The sequence below is a fragment of the Chrysochloris asiatica genome, unplaced genomic scaffold (assembly GCF_000296735.1).
Source record: "Chrysochloris asiatica unplaced genomic scaffold, ChrAsi1.0 scaffold00104, whole genome shotgun sequence".
NCBI classification, from domain to species: domain Eukaryota; kingdom Metazoa; phylum Chordata; class Mammalia; order Afrosoricida; family Chrysochloridae; genus Chrysochloris; species Chrysochloris asiatica.
In genome coordinates, this window is record NW_006408622.1 from 7,736,326 (window position 1) to 7,757,998 (window position 21,673).

At 48.3% G+C, this 21,673-nt stretch overlaps 1 protein-coding gene across 1 annotated transcript in view; it reads right to left on the minus strand.

Moving 5' to 3' along the window:
- PEPD (peptidase D) overlaps nt 1-21,673 on the minus strand; it is a 143,474-nt gene that overhangs the window by 104,887 nt on the left and 16,914 nt on the right. The window contains exons 4-6 of the mRNA XM_006867392.1: nt 19,569-19,632; nt 8,861-8,908; nt 7,354-7,415 (exon numbers count right to left, since the gene is read on the minus strand). Of these exons, the coding sequence (XP_006867454.1) occupies nt 7,354-7,415; nt 8,861-8,908; nt 19,569-19,632 (174 nt within the window). The remainder of the gene's footprint in view (nt 1-7,353; nt 7,416-8,860; nt 8,909-19,568; nt 19,633-21,673) is intronic.

Below are 21,673 nucleotides of genomic sequence, written 5' to 3' on the forward strand. Positions count from 1 at the left end.
GTCGCTATGAGTCGGTTCCGACTCGATGGCACCTGACAACAACAACAACAAACATTCTGGTATGCTGTGTTTCATTCTCATTTCATTCAAGGATTTTTTTGGTTTTGTTTCATTTTTCATTTGTTCTGTTACCCAGTAGCTTTTAAGCAGGGTGTTATTCAGTTCCCACGTGTTTGATTTTTTCCCTCCTTCATCTCCCTGTTGTTGCTTTCTAACATTGTAGTGTTGTGATCTAAGAAGATACTTTTGATGTTTTTAAGTTTATTGAGGTGTGCTTTGTGGCCTAACGTATGATCGATCTGGAGAATGTTCAATGTGTACAGAAAAGAATGTATATTGTTCTTGGGCTGAGTGCTGTCTATATGTCTATGAGGTCAGTTGGCTAATTGTGTTGTTTAATTCTTCTGTGTCTTTGTGGAGTTTCTTTCTAGGTGTTCTGTCCTTCATCGAAAGTGGTGTAGCACACAAGAAGGGATAGATAAACAAGGAAGATAAGGGTTGATACTTAGGGAGGTATGCATGGGCTAAATGGGATAGAGGTAAATAGTGATGTATACACAACCTTGAAGCAACATGGTTCTGTGATACAGGAATCTAGACCTAGTCAGAATGGGTAAAGGAGGAGAAATAATGTTAAAGTTCTCAACTTGTGATTATTGTTTTTCCCTGCCTTCTACTGTAAATACATATTTAAGTGTGAAAGAAAGGAACACTGGGAATTATGATTACGGAAAGCTTGTAAGTCTGTCTTGGGCCAGTAACTGATTGGGTTAGCTAAAAGGGGAATTAGAATTTGCCCAGGAAAACAGGCTTCTTGTTAAGCCTTTGTGGAGTATGGGGCCTTAGATGGAATCTTGAGTCCCACCCTTCTAAAGTGGGGCATTCTCACTTGAAAATACATGCAGACCAACTGTAAAGACCAGAGAACAGAAGGTATTTCTTCAAAAAAACACCATCAGAAAGAAAGCAGACAGTCTAGCTGTTAGAATACCAAGCAAGCGTTTTGCCTTGGAGACACCAAGACAAGAAAAGTCAGCCCATCAGGGTAATCCCCCTTCTAAGACTGAAATTCAAGGGGAACACGCGAGCAGGCTTGTATGCTTGCTAGTGACCGCCCTGGTCTACTTGTGAGTAAAAGTGGGGGAAATACAGCAATGAAGGCATGGCTGAGTTTGGTCATATTCCATTAACACCCATTGACCTTGAGATGAGAGAGAAAAGAAGGACTGGCTATTCTGATGTTTAGGGAGGCATGTGAACTCCTGAGCCCCTGCACACTGATCTAGCCACTGGAGGCTAGAATAGTCTAAAGTGAGGGGGAGGCATGCAAGAACTCCCAAACTTGCACATAGTTTGCCATAGCTTGGAGGGCTAGCTGACCAGAACTCAACCAGATGAAGATAAAGACATTTGATACAGGAAGCAAGCATAAATTGGTACAATTTGATGAACTTGACCTTTACTTATGGATGTGTTTGCTCAAAATTCCAACCAAAAGGGAAGGATTCTTCACATCAAGAATCAAGCTTGCTTCCTCACTGCATTGGTTTGATGTTGTTAAGTGCTATTGAGTAGGTTCCAACTCATAATGACCCTGTATAGGGTTTCCAAGAAACAGCTGACGAGTTTGCCGACCTTGCAGTATATCGCATAAACCCACAGCACCACATGGACACTGGCTATCAAAAATGGGGGGCTATAAAGGCATGAAGTGGCTGGCTTACAAGCTTTCAGGAGTGTGCTTAGTTTCAGAATGAGGGGGATAAGGCAGACTCCCGCACTGAACAGTTTTCCTCTTTTCCAGATGGGTCTGGTGAAAGGAGATGGGGGAGGATGAGGACAGGATTTTATGATTTGATTGTGTGTAATTGTTATCAGGAATAAGTGTGATTGTCACAAGTGTAATTGCAGAAGGTGTGTTACTAAAAGGCCAGAGTAGTTAATCTTTCATTTCAGGAACAGAGGACCCTAGGACCAGCAAGAGGGACGAGAATGAGTGGAACGTGCTTTTAATTGTCTCTTCCTGTACTGGAATTCTGATCACCTGTAAGTTTATCCTCTTCATGGTGTCCCACATCACTCTTAGGCTTTCTTCAGACATTTTCATTCTTTTCTCTGTTTCTATACTAGCATTGAGAGATTCATCTTCAAGTTCACTAATTCAAGGTCCCGTTACTGTGTGTCTACTCCTTTGTCCTACAATCAATTGTCTGTTTCTGAAATTATTTTAGTATTAATCTTCTGGATTTCTAATTGCAGCTTTTGTATTGTCTCAACATTTGCATTTATTTTATCTGTTTTCATGTTTTCCTGAATTCTTCTAAGATTTTCCCTGTTTTCCTAGATCTTTCTGTCAATCTTTTGACAGTGTCTTAATATCACTCCTTTGAATTCTTTTTCAGGTAGTTCTATTACATTTTCTTCCTCAGAAACGTACTCTGGCTCTGCATCTTTGTTATTTGCTTGAGCCATTTTTCTCGTTTCTTCGTGTGAGCTAAAGTTGTCTGTTGTCTCTGGGACACTGTTGTTGTTGTTGTTAAGTGCCGTCAAGTCGATTCCGAACCATAGCAACCCTATATAGGGTTTCCAAGGAGCAGCTAGTGAGCTTGAACCACTGACCTTGCAGTTCAAATGACTTTGTAGTCTGACGCATTAGCCCACAGCACCACACCATGACTCCTGTAGGCTGTTGTATTTAAATGATGACTGTATGTTAGTGTGTCCTTAAGCTCTCACCGACTGTCTCCTATGGGTTTAGTTAGAAAATGAAGTGTGTGCACCATTCTGTTCACTATTTGTGCACCTCAGTTCAGGGTGGGTATGACTGGTGTTGGTTGATGTCAATCACTAATCAGGTGGTATAGGAGCTGGTATGGGTTCCTGCACAGTGGGTGGAGCTGCAGAGGGGACGGTTGTTACAGGGCTGTATGTGCACAGTTGTTACCTGTGTGGATCTGTTCTGATAGGCCACTTCTGTTGCCAATGCTGCCCACAAAATTTCAAGATGGTTACATCAGGTCTGGCTTGTCATTCACTAATTATTCCTCTCTCACCATTCCTGCTCATCTTCTCCTCCCAGTAAGTACTCTGCTTACTTCCCTAACCTTTCAGGGTGCCAGAACTTTCATCTGTCTGTTCCATTAGATCTCCCATAGCTTTGTTGCAGAGGGTCCATTGCCTAGTCCACCATATTGCTGGAAGTACAAGGCTCAACTCTCGATAAAAGAACCTCAGATATTCCTTGTGTTTTCCTCTATACTGGTTAGCATTTTCTATAAGGAGTTTGTATTCATTGTGTAAAAATAACAACAAAAGCCCAACAGTAACCTAGGAGGCAGGCTTTCAGAACGTGCCCTTTGGTTGTTTATATGATTATACATTCCTGAGGGGTTTTGTGTATATCCCCTCAAAAACAAAACAAAACAAAACAAAAAAACAGAGGGAATAAAAGCAAATACTGTTGAATGATGATGCATGGAGGGGATTGTAATCATTAAAATGAAACAAAATATAATGAGTATAAAACCGCCAGTATGAGTGGGAGAGTGACAGAGGATTCAAGTCATTTCCAGATGGAGAGATGAGCAGTGTGAACCGACCACGCTTGGAGCTCCCAACTGAGGCAGTCACAGTCCAGAGGACCCCTGGGAAGATCCCCTACCCACCTACCCTCACCCCAGCTAGAGAACTAGGGCAGATTCTCACCTCTTCGAATCCCCTTCCTAAAGAGACCATTAATTAAAAAGTCAATCCAAACTATTAACTTGATATGCAGGTTAATGGTAACCAGAACGCCAGAGTCCCTGGACCACAAACTGGCATTTTGCTGTAATCATCAAGTTTTAATAATGCTCCTTTACTTCCTGTGTTTTAAAATTCACATCTTTGAATATTAATATTTCTGCATTAACAACCCTGATTTTCAGCAATTTCATATTTAACTGCTTATTTAAATGAAATTAATTTGTAACCAATTGTCTTCAAATATGCAAAGCAATTTAAGTAAATGTCAGAAGATAAGAAATATGCTTATCCTAGATAATCAGCTAAAGTGAACGATCAACCATATTTCTCAAACGACTGCATGAGACAGGCTCCCAACTCACAGCCCCAGCCCTGGGCTCCTGGACAGATTCCACCTGTTTTGGAGGGAACTATTTGCTGTCCTTATGGTGCCATGGATTAGGCACCATCTGACCCCATCCTACCACCAGACCCCGCATCCACCCCAACACTTCCCAATCAGGTCTCACACAGAAACACCAAACTCCGTACCATAATCCCACCCCTAAGTCCTCAGGGAGGGGCCTCAGGCCATGAGGGGTCCTGCTTGCCTCCAGGCCTAGCATCTCTGCCTCCCTGCTCCTCTGCCCCCATCCCCACCTGCCCCGCCACCATGCTGAGGGAGGCCAGAAGGTTCAGCCCAAACACACAGGCAGACAACCCCAAGAAACCATATTTGAAGAGAAGGTCACACACTGGCTGGCAGCTGGACCAGGACCCTAGGATGGGTGCACAGATGAGGCCACTCATGTGCTCCCTCTTTCTCTAGGTCAAGGTATCCTGGGGCGGCTCCTAAAGGACAAGCACGAGAAGCCAAAGCCAAACCTGAATGGCTTTTGCTAAAGCGGGCGGTCAAGCAAAGATGCAGCTGGGAAGTGTTTCTGGAGAAGTTCAAGACAGCTTTTCAAAAACACAAAACCACCTTCAGGCAGTAAGGACTGTCGTTAGAGCAGGAAAAGCGGCCGGAGCAGGTGAGCGCTAGAAAGTAGGACGACAGCAAGATTCATCTTGCTTAGGAAACAGGCTATTATTATCCCCAGCCAACAGCTGGAGACGCTCCCAGCAGGCAGGTGAATGTGGTCGGCTGAGCCACGATGGCCCCAGAGGACAAGGTATCTCCCCAGCCTGACACCTAGTGCAGGAGGTGGTGGCATCTCGAGACTGCGACTAAAGTGGGTTGGAGGCACCCAGAAGCTAAGAATCCAACCATGACTGCAAATGGCCTCCACAGGGAAGGAGCTGAGGCTGGCTAAAGGCAGAAGTACCTAAGGTCTCAAGGTCGGGCACAGTGGCCCCATTGCAGCAACCCACCAGCTGGAGCTCAGGAACGGTGACTCAGTGGCATGGGCTCCAGAGTGAAGTCTGAGGGAGCAAGCTCTCCAGGGACAAGGAGGCCAGGGGTCCCACAAACAGAGAGACATGCTCACCTGCAGCATGTAGGCCAATCAGAAACCTTAGCAGGCAGCCTGACACTGGGGTGTGGGAACTCAACGCCCCAGCTCACACAAAGGGGCATCTCTCAACTCAGAGGCCTGGTGAGCACGTCTGAGACACCCCCTTGCTGGACTGGACCATCCATCGGTTTGGAAGGTTCTAGTCCAGTGACTGGGGAGATTGCTGAAATGAAACGCAATCTCAGGCTCAACAAAAGAACCCTCCAAATGCCTAGCAGAGTGGGGCGCTGCCAAGGGCAGGCTCCTCTGAGCTCCTGGCAGGGATCTTGGGGTCTCAGGAAAGCAACAGAGGACAGATTCTAGAATCTGTCTGCTGGAGGAAGAAGTTAGAGTTCACAGGGGTGAATCCTCCAAGTGAGGTGGGAGGAGGCCTTCTCTTCCTGCTGCCCCAAAGGTGGCAATCATGATGTGCCCGAGGGCCCACTACAAAGCTGACAGGAGAGCTGTGTTTACAGTGACCCTCTCCACCCTGGTCTGGGGAGTGCTGAGAAAGCACTCACCATAGCAGAGACCTCTGGGGGTGGAACCCCCCACCAAGAAGCCCCTAGCTCTCTGAGGTTACCAGAGAGCCTGGAGTCCGCCTGATCCCACTGCACAGATGCTGGGACCTGTGCATGGACCTGTTCAGAAGCAACTGCGGACGCAGCGCCAGCCGGGGCCAGACTCTGGGTGAGTGTGTGGAGGCAACCAACGACACAGCACCAGGTCTGGGTGAGTGTGACCTCATTTAGTCCTCAGAGCACAGCCCATCAGCACGATGGCACACACGGGGTACTGAGGCTTGCAGGGACCACCAGAGCTCCCCACTCCAGCTGGGCTGCAGAGATGCACCCGGATGTTGGTGGAGGAGTTGAGGAGAAGAACGGGAGGTGAACAGGGACACTTGGCAGTGCTAGAGGGCCGTGGAGAGGTCAGGCCCAGAACCGGGAGCAGCCAGCTGTGGCCCTCACCTGGGAAGACACAGTGACCTCATGGCCAGCATTTTAAGGAGCTGGTCCAGTCATCACAGGTGCAAGAGGCAGGGGTGCCCACCTGGGAAACTCGGGGGACAACGCAGAGATTTGCGTGAGGAAGCAAAGGAGTCAACCTGAGTCTTCCTCCTCCCCACCCCACCACTTCTATCAGGGGGAGAGTGATGCATATGTATGAACTCATAATCCTTCCTAATCATCCCTACATCACACATACACCCCCCCTTCCAAGGCTCCGGCTCATACATAACCATAAGGCTCTGCCTCTGCTGGCACCTCAGTCCACCAAAGAAAACATCAGCAAGAGTGGCCTGGTGGTGGGTGAGTGGCAGGTACCCAGGTGCCTCCCCTTAAGTGACAGATGTCTGTAGCTGTCAAACCCCGAGACCAGTCACTGGCCAGCCGGAGACCTGGGTGGAGCCAGCACTCTGCAGGGGTAAAGGGGTGAGGGGCAGAATAAGGGTGAGCATCTGCCCCCTTCCTGGAGAGGCCTAGTCAGGAGAACTCCTTCCCATATAGGGTTTGCGGGCTCAGCCTGGAGCTGTGTGGAGAAGTGAGCGCCTGCCTAGGACTACAGGGAAGGTGCTGAGAGCCAGACTGGGAGAAGTTAGGGATTAGGATGAAGGAGAGTCAAAGGCGTGTCGGGAGGGTGCTGAACTCATAAACCTCAACAGGGGTGTGTTACATACAAAGACCACCGAGCTCAGAGCAGAGAAAACAGCTACCCACCCACACCCAGCCAGCTAAGGCTCCCCAAAGGCTTTCACAGCCGAGAGGAAGAAGAGAGGTGCCCCTTCCTTAGAGGAAAATCTATAGTTACTTAAAGCCTTTAAAAAAAAATCCTCAAAAATCTCTGTAAACCTTCACTCAATTCACAATTGTTGATGCTGTTTGAGCTTTAACTGCCAACTTTGTGGTTCAAACCGACCTTGCAGTCCAGTGCAAGAACTCCCATATCTATGTATCTGTGTGTGTGTGTACACATACACACACACATATCTATATGTATATATACAGGTATCTCTAACTGCTTTGAGCCTCATCCTGGGTGTTTGGTTCACAGCCAGCTTGTAGACTGGGGAAGGCCTGCTGGTGATGGGGGAGCGCGTAGGGTGGAGAGACAGCTGGGGGACCCTCGGACTCACTTGCTGATGCCTTCGAAGGAGGCCTCTCTGCAGACACTGCCGCTGTCCGTGTTGATGCCACGCTGCAGGGAGAGACAGACCATGAGCTGAGCCCACAGGAGGAGGCGGCGGCCTCACCCCCCAAGGAGGGCCCACTCCCCCCCACCAGCTGAGCCCTTTCGATCTTGTCACATTTTGGAAAGCGGAGGAAGCTGCGGCATCACAAACAGCATTCCGGGGTACCACCAGTCTCTTGCTGGACAGCCGGGGTACACACTGGTACCAGGTCAGGCTGCTCAGACACAGGTGGGGCCTAGGTGAGAAGACCTGTAGCCTGGGGGACAGCCCACCCCTCAAATCTGCTTTCTCAAGACAGTCCTTGCACCAACATTCAATGCCAGTTGACATGCAGTTGATTCCAACTCATGGTGGCCCAGTGTGTCAGAGCAGACATCTGTGCTCCACAGGGTTTTCAGAGATCACCAGGCTTTTCTTCCAAGGCACCTCAGTAGTCTTGAACCACTGAGGATCTGAAGAGGACTGTCAAAGCCAGTCCTTCCAGAGATGCAGGGTGGATGTTTCTCATAAAGCCCTATCACATCCTCTCCTTTTCCTGATTGCAATGGGACTGTAAAAGGACCCCACGGGGAGACAAAGCAAAGGTGTCAGGAAAATGTGCCTCTCTCAGAGTGGCAGGGCATTTGCAAGCACTACTTGATTCCTCAAGAGCTTCAGGTCCGGGTCTACCTGTATAGCCAAAGAAACCAACCATGGCCTCTCTCTAACCACAGCATTTAGCAGAGCTTGCCTTCTTAGCCATCAACATAGCTTTGTGGGGAAAGGAGACTACACAAAGTGCTGAAAAAGGTAACCAAGAGAAACTATTTCTGTCCAAATCAATTAACAAGGGAGAAAGGGTCACTTTGTAGGGTGGGGAAGAGAAACATTCTGGACTCTTCATAAGTGAAACTCCCAAGGTCAAAGAAGGACAAGAACGCCTGCTCCTGTGAGACATTTCTCAGACCAGGTGCCCCCCACTTCCCTGACAGACTCCAGGAGCCCACCATGGAGGCCCACCCACCAGGCTGCAGGGCAGGAAGGGCCCTCTATCAGTCAGAGGTTCAAAACAGTGTCTCGTAGCCCACCTACTACAAGGGCAGGTGCCTCGAGGCGGGGGGTGGGGGTGGCGGGAGAGGGGCTTCTAACTGTATTATTAAACAGCAGAGGCAATACTGGCTGGAAGGAAATGGAACATTCTACATCCCCAACAAATCCATCTTCCAGCCGGGCTTGGAGTCCTTGGATTGGGTGTGGTATCTGTCACAGCGGGTTCGAGACAGAACACAGCCCATCCCAGGGAGAACCCAAGAATTCAGAACACAACCCTGGGCTTGTACGGCCATTCTGACCGAGAAGCTGTTAGTGGCCAGAAGGGGAACACATAAAACTCCTCTACAGCTTCATCCTCCCCTAGGCCCCGACTCATGCATGCTCCGATACTGCCCAGTCCCTGGACATGGCCACTTACCAGAGTGAGGAGGACAGAGGGGTTCTTTGATGCAAGGACACTGGCAATCTGAAATTTCAGAAAGAAAAAACCCACTTTAGAGACTCCACAAAGAAGCCTGGCTGAGCCAACTTAATGAAGACAGTTCACAGTTACTGAGCAAACCTGTAAAACAGGCAATGCTGCCATCCCCATGCTGCAGATAGGGAGACGGAGGCTTACAGAGGTGAAGAGACTTCTGAAAGTTACCCAACTATCAAATGACAGCACAGGGTTCATGCCCAAAACTTGCCACAGTCCAACAACCCTGCCGCCACATACCAGGAAAATTCCAAAGTTCCAAACTTCAAGACTTTCCTACCCTGTAAGACCAGCTCTTCTTGAGAGAGCTTCCCGCCTGCAGTGCCTTAGGCAGTGCTCCCCATCCTCACCACCCCCAGCCTCCCATACACTGAACAGACGCCTCAACAGAGTCCTCCCTGCCTTCCCTTCCTGACCACCCGCCTCCTCACCATTCTCCATCGTTTTGCCCTGACATCTCACCCGCCTGCTCTGAAACTTGGTGACTGCTCAGTTCCCCATGCATCTCTCCATGCCTCAGTGCCTGCTCTTTCTCTCCCAGGATGGCTTCTCCCCATCACTGCTCCATACTCAGGGTTCAGTCCCCCAAGTCCTCTACCCAATGGCAGTGCGAATTATCTCTGCAGAAGTGTCCCCCAACACCTGCCCCCACTCCAAATGTGGCCAGTCTCCCTGGTAATCATTTCCTCTTCTCTGGATCCCTGTCTGAAGGCCCTATCCAATCTAAGGAATTGTGCCCCCCTCCCTCAGAGACCAGTCTTCCCTCTGCAGGCCTCCCATACCCACACCCCAGACTCCTAACACCTTCAACACAGAGAGAGAGTAGGGAGGTTAAGTTGTTGCTTTCAAAGACTTACTGAGGTCTAACTGTCATACACAAACTGTACACATTTTAAATGTGCACTAGGGCAAGTTTTGACATATGTACATACTCCCTGAGAAATCTTACAATATACTGAAAATTATAAAACCGTAAGTTGCTCCGTTTTTAATGGATTTGATGTTTTTGTTAAGTGCTGTCGAGCCATTTCTGACCCATAGCAACCCTATATAGGGTTTCCAAGGAGCTGATGGTGAGCTTGAACCACTGACCTTGTGATTCAAATGACTCTGCAGTCCAGTGCATTAGCCCACAGAGCCACACCAGGACTCCAATGGGTAGTCATATGCATATCTGAACACTAGACAAGTAGTCCCCAACCTAATGACCTATCAGGGCAAGTCAAAAGTATTGCTACAAAAAAAAACACAGGAACCTCTATTAAACTAAAATATCAAAATGTCAAGCGACTGTTTTTCAGAATATCATCCATCTAGGCTGACATACCTCTGAAGGTGGTGTTCCCATTTCTTTAACCCTACCCCCAAAGAATTCTTCATTCTTCCATTTACACTCCATCAAAATGGCAGTGTCAGTTTAGGCATCCTCGAGAAACTGAAATCATGTTCCTTTTAAATGTTCTTAGGAGCTGGGGTGTGGCACTGTAGGATCAGCACTGGACTGGGAACCACATGGTCGACAGTTCAAATCCACCAGCTGTTCATCGGAAACGCTATACAGTGTTGCTATGAGTTGGAACTGAATCAACGGCTCTGAACAACAACAGCAGGAGTTTGGGGAACAAAAAGAAGTCTGAGAGGGCAAGAACAGGGCTATAAAGGTAAGGTTCCCCCCAAAAAAATTATCAAAGGATAGCACTCCGGCTACCCTCAAAGAATGAGCAGGTGCGTTGTTGCAGTGGCGAAAAATACTCATCACAACTCTCCTGGTCTCTTTGTCACTAGTGCAACGGTCAGTTTTCTTGAAACTTCTTCATAATCAGCCCCTGCGATTGGCCTGTGTCCTTCAGTAAGATGGCCCCTTTAGAATCCCAAAACACAGTAGCCATAACCTTTTGAGTTGACCTTTGCCTTGAATTTAACTGGCCCAGCAGATCCCCTTGGAAGTCACTGTTTTCTTTGAACCACACTGGTAAATTCAAGACTCATCTGGGGTTATGATCTGTTTCATAAAGTAATCTTCATTAGCTTTAAATCTTGCTTAAAAGACTTCTGGAAAGCTCAGCTCTTTGAGGTCGCCGAAAGCTTGCTGAGGACAAGATGTTCGCTTACAGCTCTTTGAGGTCGCCGAAAGCTTGCTGAGGACAAGATGTTCGCTTACAGTTGAACGTGCTGTGTGAGATTCCAACTACAATGGTTATGGCAACAACTGTAATCCTACGGTCTTCTTCCAGCAGTTTCTGGGCTTCAGCCACAGCTTCTTCATTTAGCAAGGTTGATGTGACTGACAGCCTTCCTTCCCTCTCTTGGCTCATCTTGAGGTCTTCCCAATCTTCCTTAAAAACAGCTGCTTCATAAAAACTGCTTGTTAAGTTCAATGATCTGGGACGATGTCTACTTGAATTTTATTGAAAATTTTGATATTAGCCCTGACCTGAAAACTTTCTCCCCGTGACACAAAAAGTGTCTTTTTTTTTTTTTTTTTTTAACGGCTCCCTAGGAGTCCCGGTGTGGTGCTGTGGGCTAATGCGTCAAGACTGCAAAGTCGTTTGAACTGCAAGGTCGATGGTTCAAGCTCACCAGCTGCTCCTTGGAAAATCTATACAGGGTCACTATGGGTCAGAATTGACTCGACGGCGCTTAACAACAACAACAACAACAATGAGACCAAGGCATCTGACAGAATTTGTCTGCAGTCATCTACATATAGCAAAGAGATGTTTTAAAATGTTTTGTTTGGAATAAACCCATGAATTTATGAACTAGAATGTAGTAACAATACTTTCTGGCTTATCTTCATAGCCGAGTTATGACAAACTATACTTATAACCGTCTGTTGGTTTTTTTGGCTGTAGCATGTAATTTACTAATTGAAAGGCTAGAGGCTCAAACCAACCAGTTCCTTGGAAACCTTATACAGGATTGCTATGAGTTGGAACCAACACAATGGCACTTAACAACATCATCTTTCGATGTTCGCATGCAAATGAACAAATGTTCATCTTTCTCAATGTTATGATCTGCTATTCAAAACACTGCCATATTAGCAGGCTGCAACAATAATAATCAAACAAAAAGAGAGGTATTCAATTTACATCAGAGCTGATTTCCCACGGAGTCATCAGAACAGAACCCCTAGGTTAAGTCGGGGTTCCTGGTTTGGTGCTGTAGGTTAAACAATGCAGTTGCAGTTAAACTGCAAACCCACCAGATGCTCCTGGGAAACCCTACGCTGGGTCACTGTGAGTCAGAACTGATTCAACAGCACTTAACAACAACCACTGCCTGCATTTATCAGCACTGATATTTCTAGAATTAGGTCTGTTACGGAGATCTGTAATGATATTTGGACCATGGCTTAGTTCTCCAGAGCTGCTATAACAGAAATACCACAAGTGGGCGGTGTTAACAACCATTAATTGATTCTCTCATTGTTTAGGAAGCTAGAAGTTCAAATTCAGAGCGCCACATTCCACTCCTGGCTCTTCTATCTTGGGGAGAGTAGGTCTTTCTTTCTCTGTTCATTTTTCTCTTTTATTTATTTTTTTAAGATAAAAGGTGTTACATAACAAACCCTTGGTAATCACCCCTAAATTGGATCAGGATAGTGGTGAGATTAAAGGTGTTGATCCTGTATAGGGTTTCCAAGTGACTGATGGATTTAAACCATGAACTTGTAGTTAGCAGTCTAGTACTTATCCTACACACCACCACACCAAGACTCCAGAACGTCACTTAGGCCACACTAGGATTTGAACCCAGAATCTCCTATTTACAAGACAGGCGCTTTAGCAAACTACGCCATGGAGCCAACCAAAGGAGGTGGTGGTGATGGATGTTGTTAGTTGGCATCAAATCAGTTCCGATTCATAGCGCCCCTGCATAGGGTTCCCGAGGAGTGGCTGGTGAGCTCGAACTGCTGACCTTTCGCTTCAAGCCGACCTTGCAGTCTAGTGCATTAACCCACAGCATCACACCAGGACTCCAAAGGTGGTATATCCCACCTTAATCCTCTTATTGGTTTATTACATCAAATCACACAGCATGGGAGGTAGTTACATTCCAACTGCCAAACCACTAGGAATCCTGGCCCAGTCAAGCTGACACAAAGCCTGACCAATAACAGACCATGTGAAGTTTTAGGCTTCATTTATTTCCTCCCCTTAAATACAAGTATCCCTGCTTTTCAAAAATTCGCTTTATGCCACTTAGCTTTTACAAAAGACCAACATTAGCAATTGTTTCTGCTAACTGAAAGAGTTTCACTTCTACAGGGAAAAAAGGTAAAATGCAAAACTAGCATCCAGTGTTTGTTTTGCATTGAGCTGTTAGAGGCAGCTGGCACCTGAGCTCAGAGGAAGAGGGAGGGAGGGAGGGAGGGAGGGAGGGAAAGAAAAGAGGAGAGAAGGAAGGAAACACAGGAAAGGAGGGAGGGGGAGAGAAAAGGGGGAGGAGAGAGGGAGGAAAATACAGGAAAGGAGGGAGGGGGAGAGAAAAGGGGGAGAAGAGAGAGAGAAAAGAGGAGAGAGGGAGGGAAACACAGGAAAGGAGGGAGGGGGAGAGAAAAGGGGGAGGAGAGGGAGAGAAAAGGGAAGGGGAGAAAAAGAGAGAGGGAGGGAAGACAGAGAGGAATCAGCAAGCTCTTCCCCCAGGAACTACACTCAGCATCTTCCCATGAAGCCTCCACAGCTTTGAACTGTCTGTGAACACAATGTGTCAGCATTATTTGAGGTTTTGTGTGTTATTTAGTGAGGTTTGGTAGGTTGTTTGGGGAGCCTGGAAACACTCACACATCTCCTATATAAATTAATGGTCACTGCGTCTTTGCTTTACGTACCATTTTGGCTTACGAAAGATTTCATACTTTCACACAGCAGGGAAAACCTGTATTCTTCAAAAACGACATTTTTCAGCAGTCACCACCACTGGGGATGTGGGAGAAAAATGAGGCTTTCTGATCCTGCAAAGATTTGCAGCCTCGGAAACCCTATTCAGACAGAGTCGTTATGAGTCGGTACCAACTGGACAGGCATGTAACAGCAAGATACCACATCAACCAAAGCCTTGATCGTAAGGCCTGGGCCAATATTTTACACGCAGTATCTCACTTAACCAGCCATGAAATTGGTGCTATAATTATCCAGATTTGACAAATGATAAAAGTTTATGGGTCACATTTATAAAACAGCCAAGTACAGATTTGAACCTATGACTATAAATAAATAATCTATCTTAGCAGATATAGTTTACTTATTCATTCCCCTATTGGGGACTTGAATTCTTTCTAATGATTAGCTATTATGAATAATGCTGGGACAAGCATCTTAAAATAAATTCTTTTAAAAAGGTCTTTCCCTAAAAAAAAACAAACAAAAAACAATAAACCAGACATGGTGATGGTGGGGGTGGTTATATGCCGTGGTGTCAGTTCTGACCCTACAGAGGGTTTCCAAGGCGGAAATCTTTACGGGAGCAGAAAGCCTCATCTTTCTCCCGCGGAACAGCTGGTAGTTTCAAACTGCTGACCTTGAGGTTAACAGCCCGACTTGTAACCACTATGCTACCAGAGCTTCTTAAACCAGACATAAAAGGACAAATATGATATGATCCCACACCTATGCTGTTGTTGTTATGTGCTGTTGAGTCGATTCTGACCATAGCGACCCTGCAGAGGGTTTCCAAGGAGCAACTGGTGAGCTTGAACCGCTGACCTTGCGGTTCAAACCGACTTTGCAGCCCAGTGCATTAATTAACCCACAGCGCCACACCAGGACTTCTATGCAATATCTAAAATAGGCAAATGCATGAGGACCAAAGTTTATGAGTGGTTACCAGGGGCCGTGGGAACGCGGCGATATGGGGAGTCCTGAGGTTTACTGTGTTTCTGTGATGGTGGTGGTGATACTTGCAGAACATGGTGAATGGAATATCACTGAGTTGTACACTTGAAAATGGTTTAAATGATACACGTTTATCATATATATTGTGGTGGTGGTGATCACTGAGTCGATTCCGACACATGGCGGCCCCCCTGTATGCAGAGCAGAAAACCCTGGCTCCCTAGGGTTTTCAAGAAGATTACCAGGTCTTACTTCTGAGGGGCCTCTGAGTGGATGTGAGCTACCAACCTTTCAGTTCGTAGTCTGGTGCTTAACCATTTGTACCAATCACAGGGACTTCTATATATAAAAAGATACTCCAAGATCTTTCCGGTCCATTTCTTCATGAACTTTTTACCACATCAAAATTAATTTTACAAATAAATTACATTTGATCCAGTGGAACTGCTGCAGGGTCAAACCCCATATCCTCGGCCAGGTTTCTGATGCTTACAGCCAGGTGACCCCTCCCTGATTTACCCAGTAGCAGCTTTGGAAAAGGTTGCATCTCTAGTCTGTGTTCCACCCTCCCCTCCCCGGCCCCTTCTGGAGGCAGGGAGCTCATTAAAAGGAGCACCAACCACCCACATTAGGTCCTGGGTGTGCTGTTAGTTGTATGTGAAGGGCCTACATTCATCACCACACAACGATTCCGTCAATTACAGCAGCAGAATCAAAGTGTGAGAAGGGCACTTGGGGATTGTATCTGCTATTGTCCTTGGGAGAGCGGAGAAGGATAACAAATGTGCAGGCTGATGGTTTTTCTCTCCACAAGGCTCTCAGGACGTGCTGGTTAGGAATAATGGAGGAGGAAGCTGCCCCTTCAGCACAGCCTGATGCATGGACAGATCAAGCCCGACTCTCCGAGCAGGCGATGTGTCTGCTCTTCCTGGCAGGCCAGCATCTTTTATTGATCACAACTGCCTGAGTGGGCCCTGGTTACCTCTGCGGCTGCAAAACCTTCCCCAGCCTGGCAGCTTCATCGGCCCTTCCCTGTGGAGACCCATTAGCAGCGTGCTCTCAGCAACACACCCTGATTCCAGGCCTCAAAAAGGGAGCATGATGCGACTGGGTGTTGCCAGCACAAACGCAGCATGATGGCATGAATCTGTCAACCCGGGACCTCATTTCACTGGGGACCCATCAGCCCTCACAAACCAGCACTGTGAAATGCCCTTGCCTGGCTTCCTACCACAGTCAGCATCGATTTCCCGGGTAGGCAGTATGCCTGGAGGTGGATGGGGCAGCCATCCCAGGAGGACCGGCTCCACCTCGTGGGATCATCAGTAGGCCTCTGTAGACATGTGACATGCCCTCAGGACCTGCAGGCCCCTCCCAGGACCCCCACTCTGGACTGTCTTCACCAGTGCTGTTGAGAAAACCAAGCACCAATCCAGACAGCGGCGCTTAACCCCTGCAAGCACCTCCGTCTTTCAAAAAGCTCCTTCGATGGGTCAACACTGGTGACGCATGGGCCAAAAGGGGCTTTCTTTTGCGTGTAATACTTTCAAAACTCTGAAATTGTTTCTGAAGGTTTAAACATCAGGAACCATCTCCAACAATCGGGATTTGCAGCTATGCTTATGGAAACTGAATGCCTAACCATCCCGGGGCCAGCAGTGCCACATGGCAGCTGCCCCTTCAGAGGCGGTGTGAGCTCTCCCAGGCCCTATTGCAGTCCCCACCATTCCCTGAGCTCTGGCCTGCGTCACTGCACTGCCCCTTCTCACAAGGCCACCATTTGCTTTGCCTGCTCAAGGATTAAGCTCAAGATCAATCCTCCACACGGTTTGCTACATCGGACACTGGCATCTTCTACCTAACATCAAGTGACCATCCGGGGCCCAAGGCTGGCTTTGCTGCCTTTCTTTCCAAGGAGCACAGTCCATGGGCTTTATCATATATGGCTGGGACCACCTGCAGTTTGATGAGACCGAGTGAGTAAGCGCTGGCCTGACATAAAGAGCTTCCGGTCACCTTCCAGGAGTCCTGGTATGGCTCTGTGGGTTAATGCACTGGACTGCAAAGTCGTTTGAACCACAAGGTCGGGTGTTCAGGCTCACCAGCCACTCCTCAGAAACCCTATACAGACTGGCTATGAGTCAGAACCGACTTGACAACATTTAACAACAAACCACCTTCCAAGATCGAGTGACTCAAGTTACCTCGAGCACCTGGGAGACCCCTCCCAGTCCAAGTAATTCCGTGCAGCAATTTGCACTTGTGGGAAGGTTCATTTCAAGCCACAAAAAATTAAAGGCAGGTGGGAGCCTGTGTCACCTCCACAAACATGTCCTGCATTTGTGACGGGACAAGAACAAAGGTCTAGGGCAGTGAGTCTGGGTCCTGAGTTCCTGAGGCTGCAGCTGCAGTTACCTACCTCCCTGTAAATGGGGTAAGGGTCATGCCTCCCCGCTGTGTGTGCCCTGTTATTGGAACCCACGGGTGCTGCACAGGGTGAAGTGCTTGTCCCACTGTCATCAGGCGTCCTTGTTTCCAATAAGGACAGCAGGAGAAGCAATAGTGCAATTGATGGATGATGCGAGGGCTGATGATGGAGCGCTGCAGAAAGCTCCTGAGCCTGAGAGTCTGAGCTTTGAACTCCGGTGAAGGCTTCATTTAAGACTGCTTTATAAATGAAGATGCGGCACGAGCCGGCCTGTGTAGCTGCAATTCTACACCATCACAAAGGCTGTGCCTGTCTCACACTCAAGACCTAGCTCTAGTTCACTGCCTTGAGTCTACCTGAGTCCAGGTTCTCTTTCTTCTCCCCACAAAACACTGTTTAAACAGAGTTGGGTTTGTGAGGCTATAAAACTTTACAGAGGTGGTGGTGGTTGTTTGGTGCCATCAAGTCAGTACCGATTCATAGTGACCTTATGCACAGCAGAACGAAACACTGCCCGATCCTGGGCCAACCTCACTATTGTTGCTTGAGACCATCGATGCTGCCCCTTGGCCAATCCATCTTGCTGGGGATCTTCCTCTTTTTCTCTGAGCCTCCACCTTACCAAACATGATATCCTTCTCCAGCGACTGGTCGCTCCTGACAATATATCCGAAGTATGAGAGACAAAGTTTGGCCATCCTGTCCTCCAAGGAGCACTCTGGCTGTACTTCTTCCAACACAGATCTCTTGGTTCTTCTGACAGCCCATGGCACTTTCAGTATTCTCCTCCAACACCATAACTCAAAAACATCAATTCTTCTACAGTTTTCCTTAGCTACTGTCCAGCTTTTGCATGCATATGAGAGTATTGAAAATACCATGGCTTGGGTCAGGTGCACCTTAGTCCTCAAGCTGACATCTTTGCTCTTCAAGGTTTTAAAAAAGGTCACCTTTATCTTTCTTCCACAGAGTTGCTGGTGGGCTCAAACTGCCAACCTTTACGTTATCAGCCCAATGCTTAACTCTCTGTATTACCAGTATTCCTTTATGACCTCATTGTTATTGTGAAGTGCCATTGAGTTGGTACTGACTCATAAAGACCCTGTATAGGGTGGGTTTGAACCACTGACCTTATGGTGAATAGTCCAGTGTGTATTCTACAGCACCACACCTGGACTCCATGACCTTGTTGCTGTTGTTAAGGTGTTAAGTGCCATCAAGCAGGTTCCAACTCAAGGCGACCCTGTACAGGGTTTCCAAGGAGTGGTTAGTGAATTTGAACCAGCTGGTGGTTCAAATTGACCTTACAGGCCAGTGTTTATCTTACAGCACCACACCACAACTCCATGACCAGGTTGTTGTTAAGTGCTGTCGAGTCAGTTCTGATACGTAGTGGCCCTATATAGAGTTTCCAAGGAGCAGCTGGTGGGTTTGAACCACCAATCATGTGGTTAGCAGTCCAGTGCTGATCCTGCAGCACGTCATTGGAGCTCCGTGCAAACACATGTTCAGTCTATTTTAGATCCTATACTCAGAGATCAAGAGGAAGGTTACATGCAAATTAACAGACTCTTCAGATGCTATAAGTAATCCCCAGAACTTGGTATTAAAACCACAGGACATAAAACGCAGACCCTTCTCCCTCTGCAGGCTAAGTAAGCAGAAGATACTGGCAGAAAGAGGCCTCAGTGGCCCCCTGGATATGAGCTGTGTTCCTTCACATGGCCCTGGGGGAACTGTAGTCAGAGTACCCAATGACAGAACGGACAGGCCTCTGGTATACCAGGGAGACTCTGCAGTGTCAGCAGCGACAGCTCTGGCCCCCAGGGGACCACAGGGCTCCCCGTTGCGTCCCCACCTCTTCCACAGCCTTGCCCTTGGAGCAGTTATGTCGGGCAGCTATCACCTGCCTGGATCCAGGATAGACCTCCAGGTCCTGGAACTCACACACCAGGCCACAGGAGAGACCAGGCAACCAAACTGGAAGTGTATGAAAGCCACGTGACCCCTGAACTCTACCTCACCCCACAGACGTTCAGATTTTCCAGACAGCAGCATCCACAGGCCCCAAGGGATTGAGGAAGGCCTCACAGTACACAAAGGCCCAGGCCTTGGGGGACTTGGATCCCATGTTCTGTCCGTGCTGCAGGTCCCCCTCTCCAATGCACGTCTCGGTGGCCACCAGCCACTTCTACTGAACTAAGCTCTGCCCCAGTGCCAAGACGTCTGCAGAGAGGTCTGGGATGTATGAGTCCTGCCTACTGGCTCCAAAGGAGGACACTCCTGAGGGGACTGGGTCATGGCAGCAGGGAACAGAGATCAAACAGGAGGAAGGCTACTGAGCTCTGAGCTGCTCCGAGAGCACGTAGCTGCTGCTTACCTCATCTGTGTACTGGACGTCGTCCACAGCATACTTCTCCTTGAAGTGCTCCCTGGGATGGATCCTCAAAGAGAAGCAAAAGGAATGCCAGGTCAGAGCCGGGCAACAGCTCAGCCCAGACCACCTTCCTGCCCACCAAGCCCATGCCTGTCCCTTCCACAGCTGACACTGAATGGGACTGCCTGACACAAGTTCAGAGGTTCAAGGGTCACTGAGCCACTAAATGACCCCAGCGGTAGACACTCCCTCATCACCTCCCACCACTGGCAGCAGAGCCCACCCCACCACCCTTGGGACGCGCAACAAACTGCCTCCCACTCGACTGAGCCTCTTTAAAGGAGAATAGAAGGGTCAATGAACATTTGAAAGTAGTCGATATCAGTCTCACTCGGTGTAAAGAGTAAATGCCAAGTTTACTCATCACATCAGAGAGAGCCGCCTGTGAGAAGGCAAAGATGCAGAACAGACGAGGTGGGGAGCCCTCGTCCACCTTGCAAAGGGCTCCCAGCTTGCCGCCCTCCCACCAGGTAGGGTTCCGGCCTGGCTCCAGGTCTGTCTGGAGGCAGATGGGTCAGTGTCACTGCTGGCAACAGAATTGGCATGAGGAGGGACACTTAGTGAATGAGGGCAATGTGCTGAGCCAACACCAAGGGTACACACCTCGCCATCCCACACATTCCCACACGGAGGCCTGTCCAAGGCCTTGAATAGCTATTGTCACCAGGTGTGAGAGCCAAAAGAGGCCACAGAAGGAAGCAGCAGATGGTGCTCCCAGGGCTCTCAAGGGCGGGAGGGGCATGACAGGGACGTGGGGAAGGATGCAGAGGACCTGGGAAGGCCCACAGAAAACAGGGCAGAGGACCTAGAGACTCGGAAACGGTTTCCTTGAAGAGCAGCTTCCGGTGGTGACATCCCAAGTATCTGTCACTCTTGTCCTTTGTAGAGCAATGCCGATGGCCAGCATCACTGCCCAGAACACAGAGCCCCTCTCTGCTCTCTGGACCTCTACCAGTCCACGCTCCACCCACCCAAGTGTCCTGAACCAGGCTGCGGCAGGGACAACAGACAGGAGGGGTCTGAGGCCAGGTGGGTGAGTCAGCAGTAGGCCTCCACGGCACAGCCACACACAGCCGGCAGGGCTCAGGGACAAAACTCACCTGTAGAGGGGAACACTCTGGCCTCAATGTGCCTGCTTAATGCAACCCCCAGAGCTCTCTGCTGGACCTCCCTCTTGGTTTCTCTGAAGTGGTCCCTGGCTGTCAAGCGCCTATTAATTAAATTAATTAAATTTGCAAAACGCAACCACGTTCATTTCCTTGTTTGAGACAGGACCAAAAGTTAAATGGGCAGATCAAAAGGGCAGCATGTGGCCAGGGATAAAGCTCAGAAGGCAGGAAAGGACAGGAAGGAAGGATCAACAGAAGCGGAAACACAGAAAGGAAGGGGGAAGAGTCCAGTTACAGCATGGAGACTGCAATCAACATCAGAACACAGAGTGCAACCAATCTGCCTTGTAAACTTATTTGCAAATCACAAGAAAAAAATCTTAAAAAAATGTCCGATGGACAAACTCTGACACCTACGAATATTTGCAGAGCATGTATTGATGACAACCACCTCATCATCATGTATTGATCACCAGCAATTCCCTGGACTCTGGAGACACCAGACCCGGGGCTTATGACTGTTTGCTACTGAGCAGTAACATTCTCAGCACAGAGTTCACTCTGTCATTGCTGTTACATGCGGTGGAGTCCGTTCAGACTCATGGCCACCCTGCATACGGTTTCTGAGTCGCCAACCTTGCGGTTAATAGTTCAGTGCTTATCCTACAACCCCACACCAATACTCCTGCAGCCACACACAGAAACGCAAGCCAGGGAACAGGAGGCAGGGTCATCAGTGAAGTGTGTCTGTACGTCATCACTTGCCAGCTCAATCCTTGCTCCAGGACAGACGTACATCCCAGACATACATCCCCAGCAAGCCCTGATGTGTCTCTGGTCTTCAGTCATCTCATTAACTAATACCAGCTGTGACGTGCCTGGGAAGCACACTGCCAACAGGTCTGGGGAATGCAGAGGACCTGGCCTCTGCCTACAGAG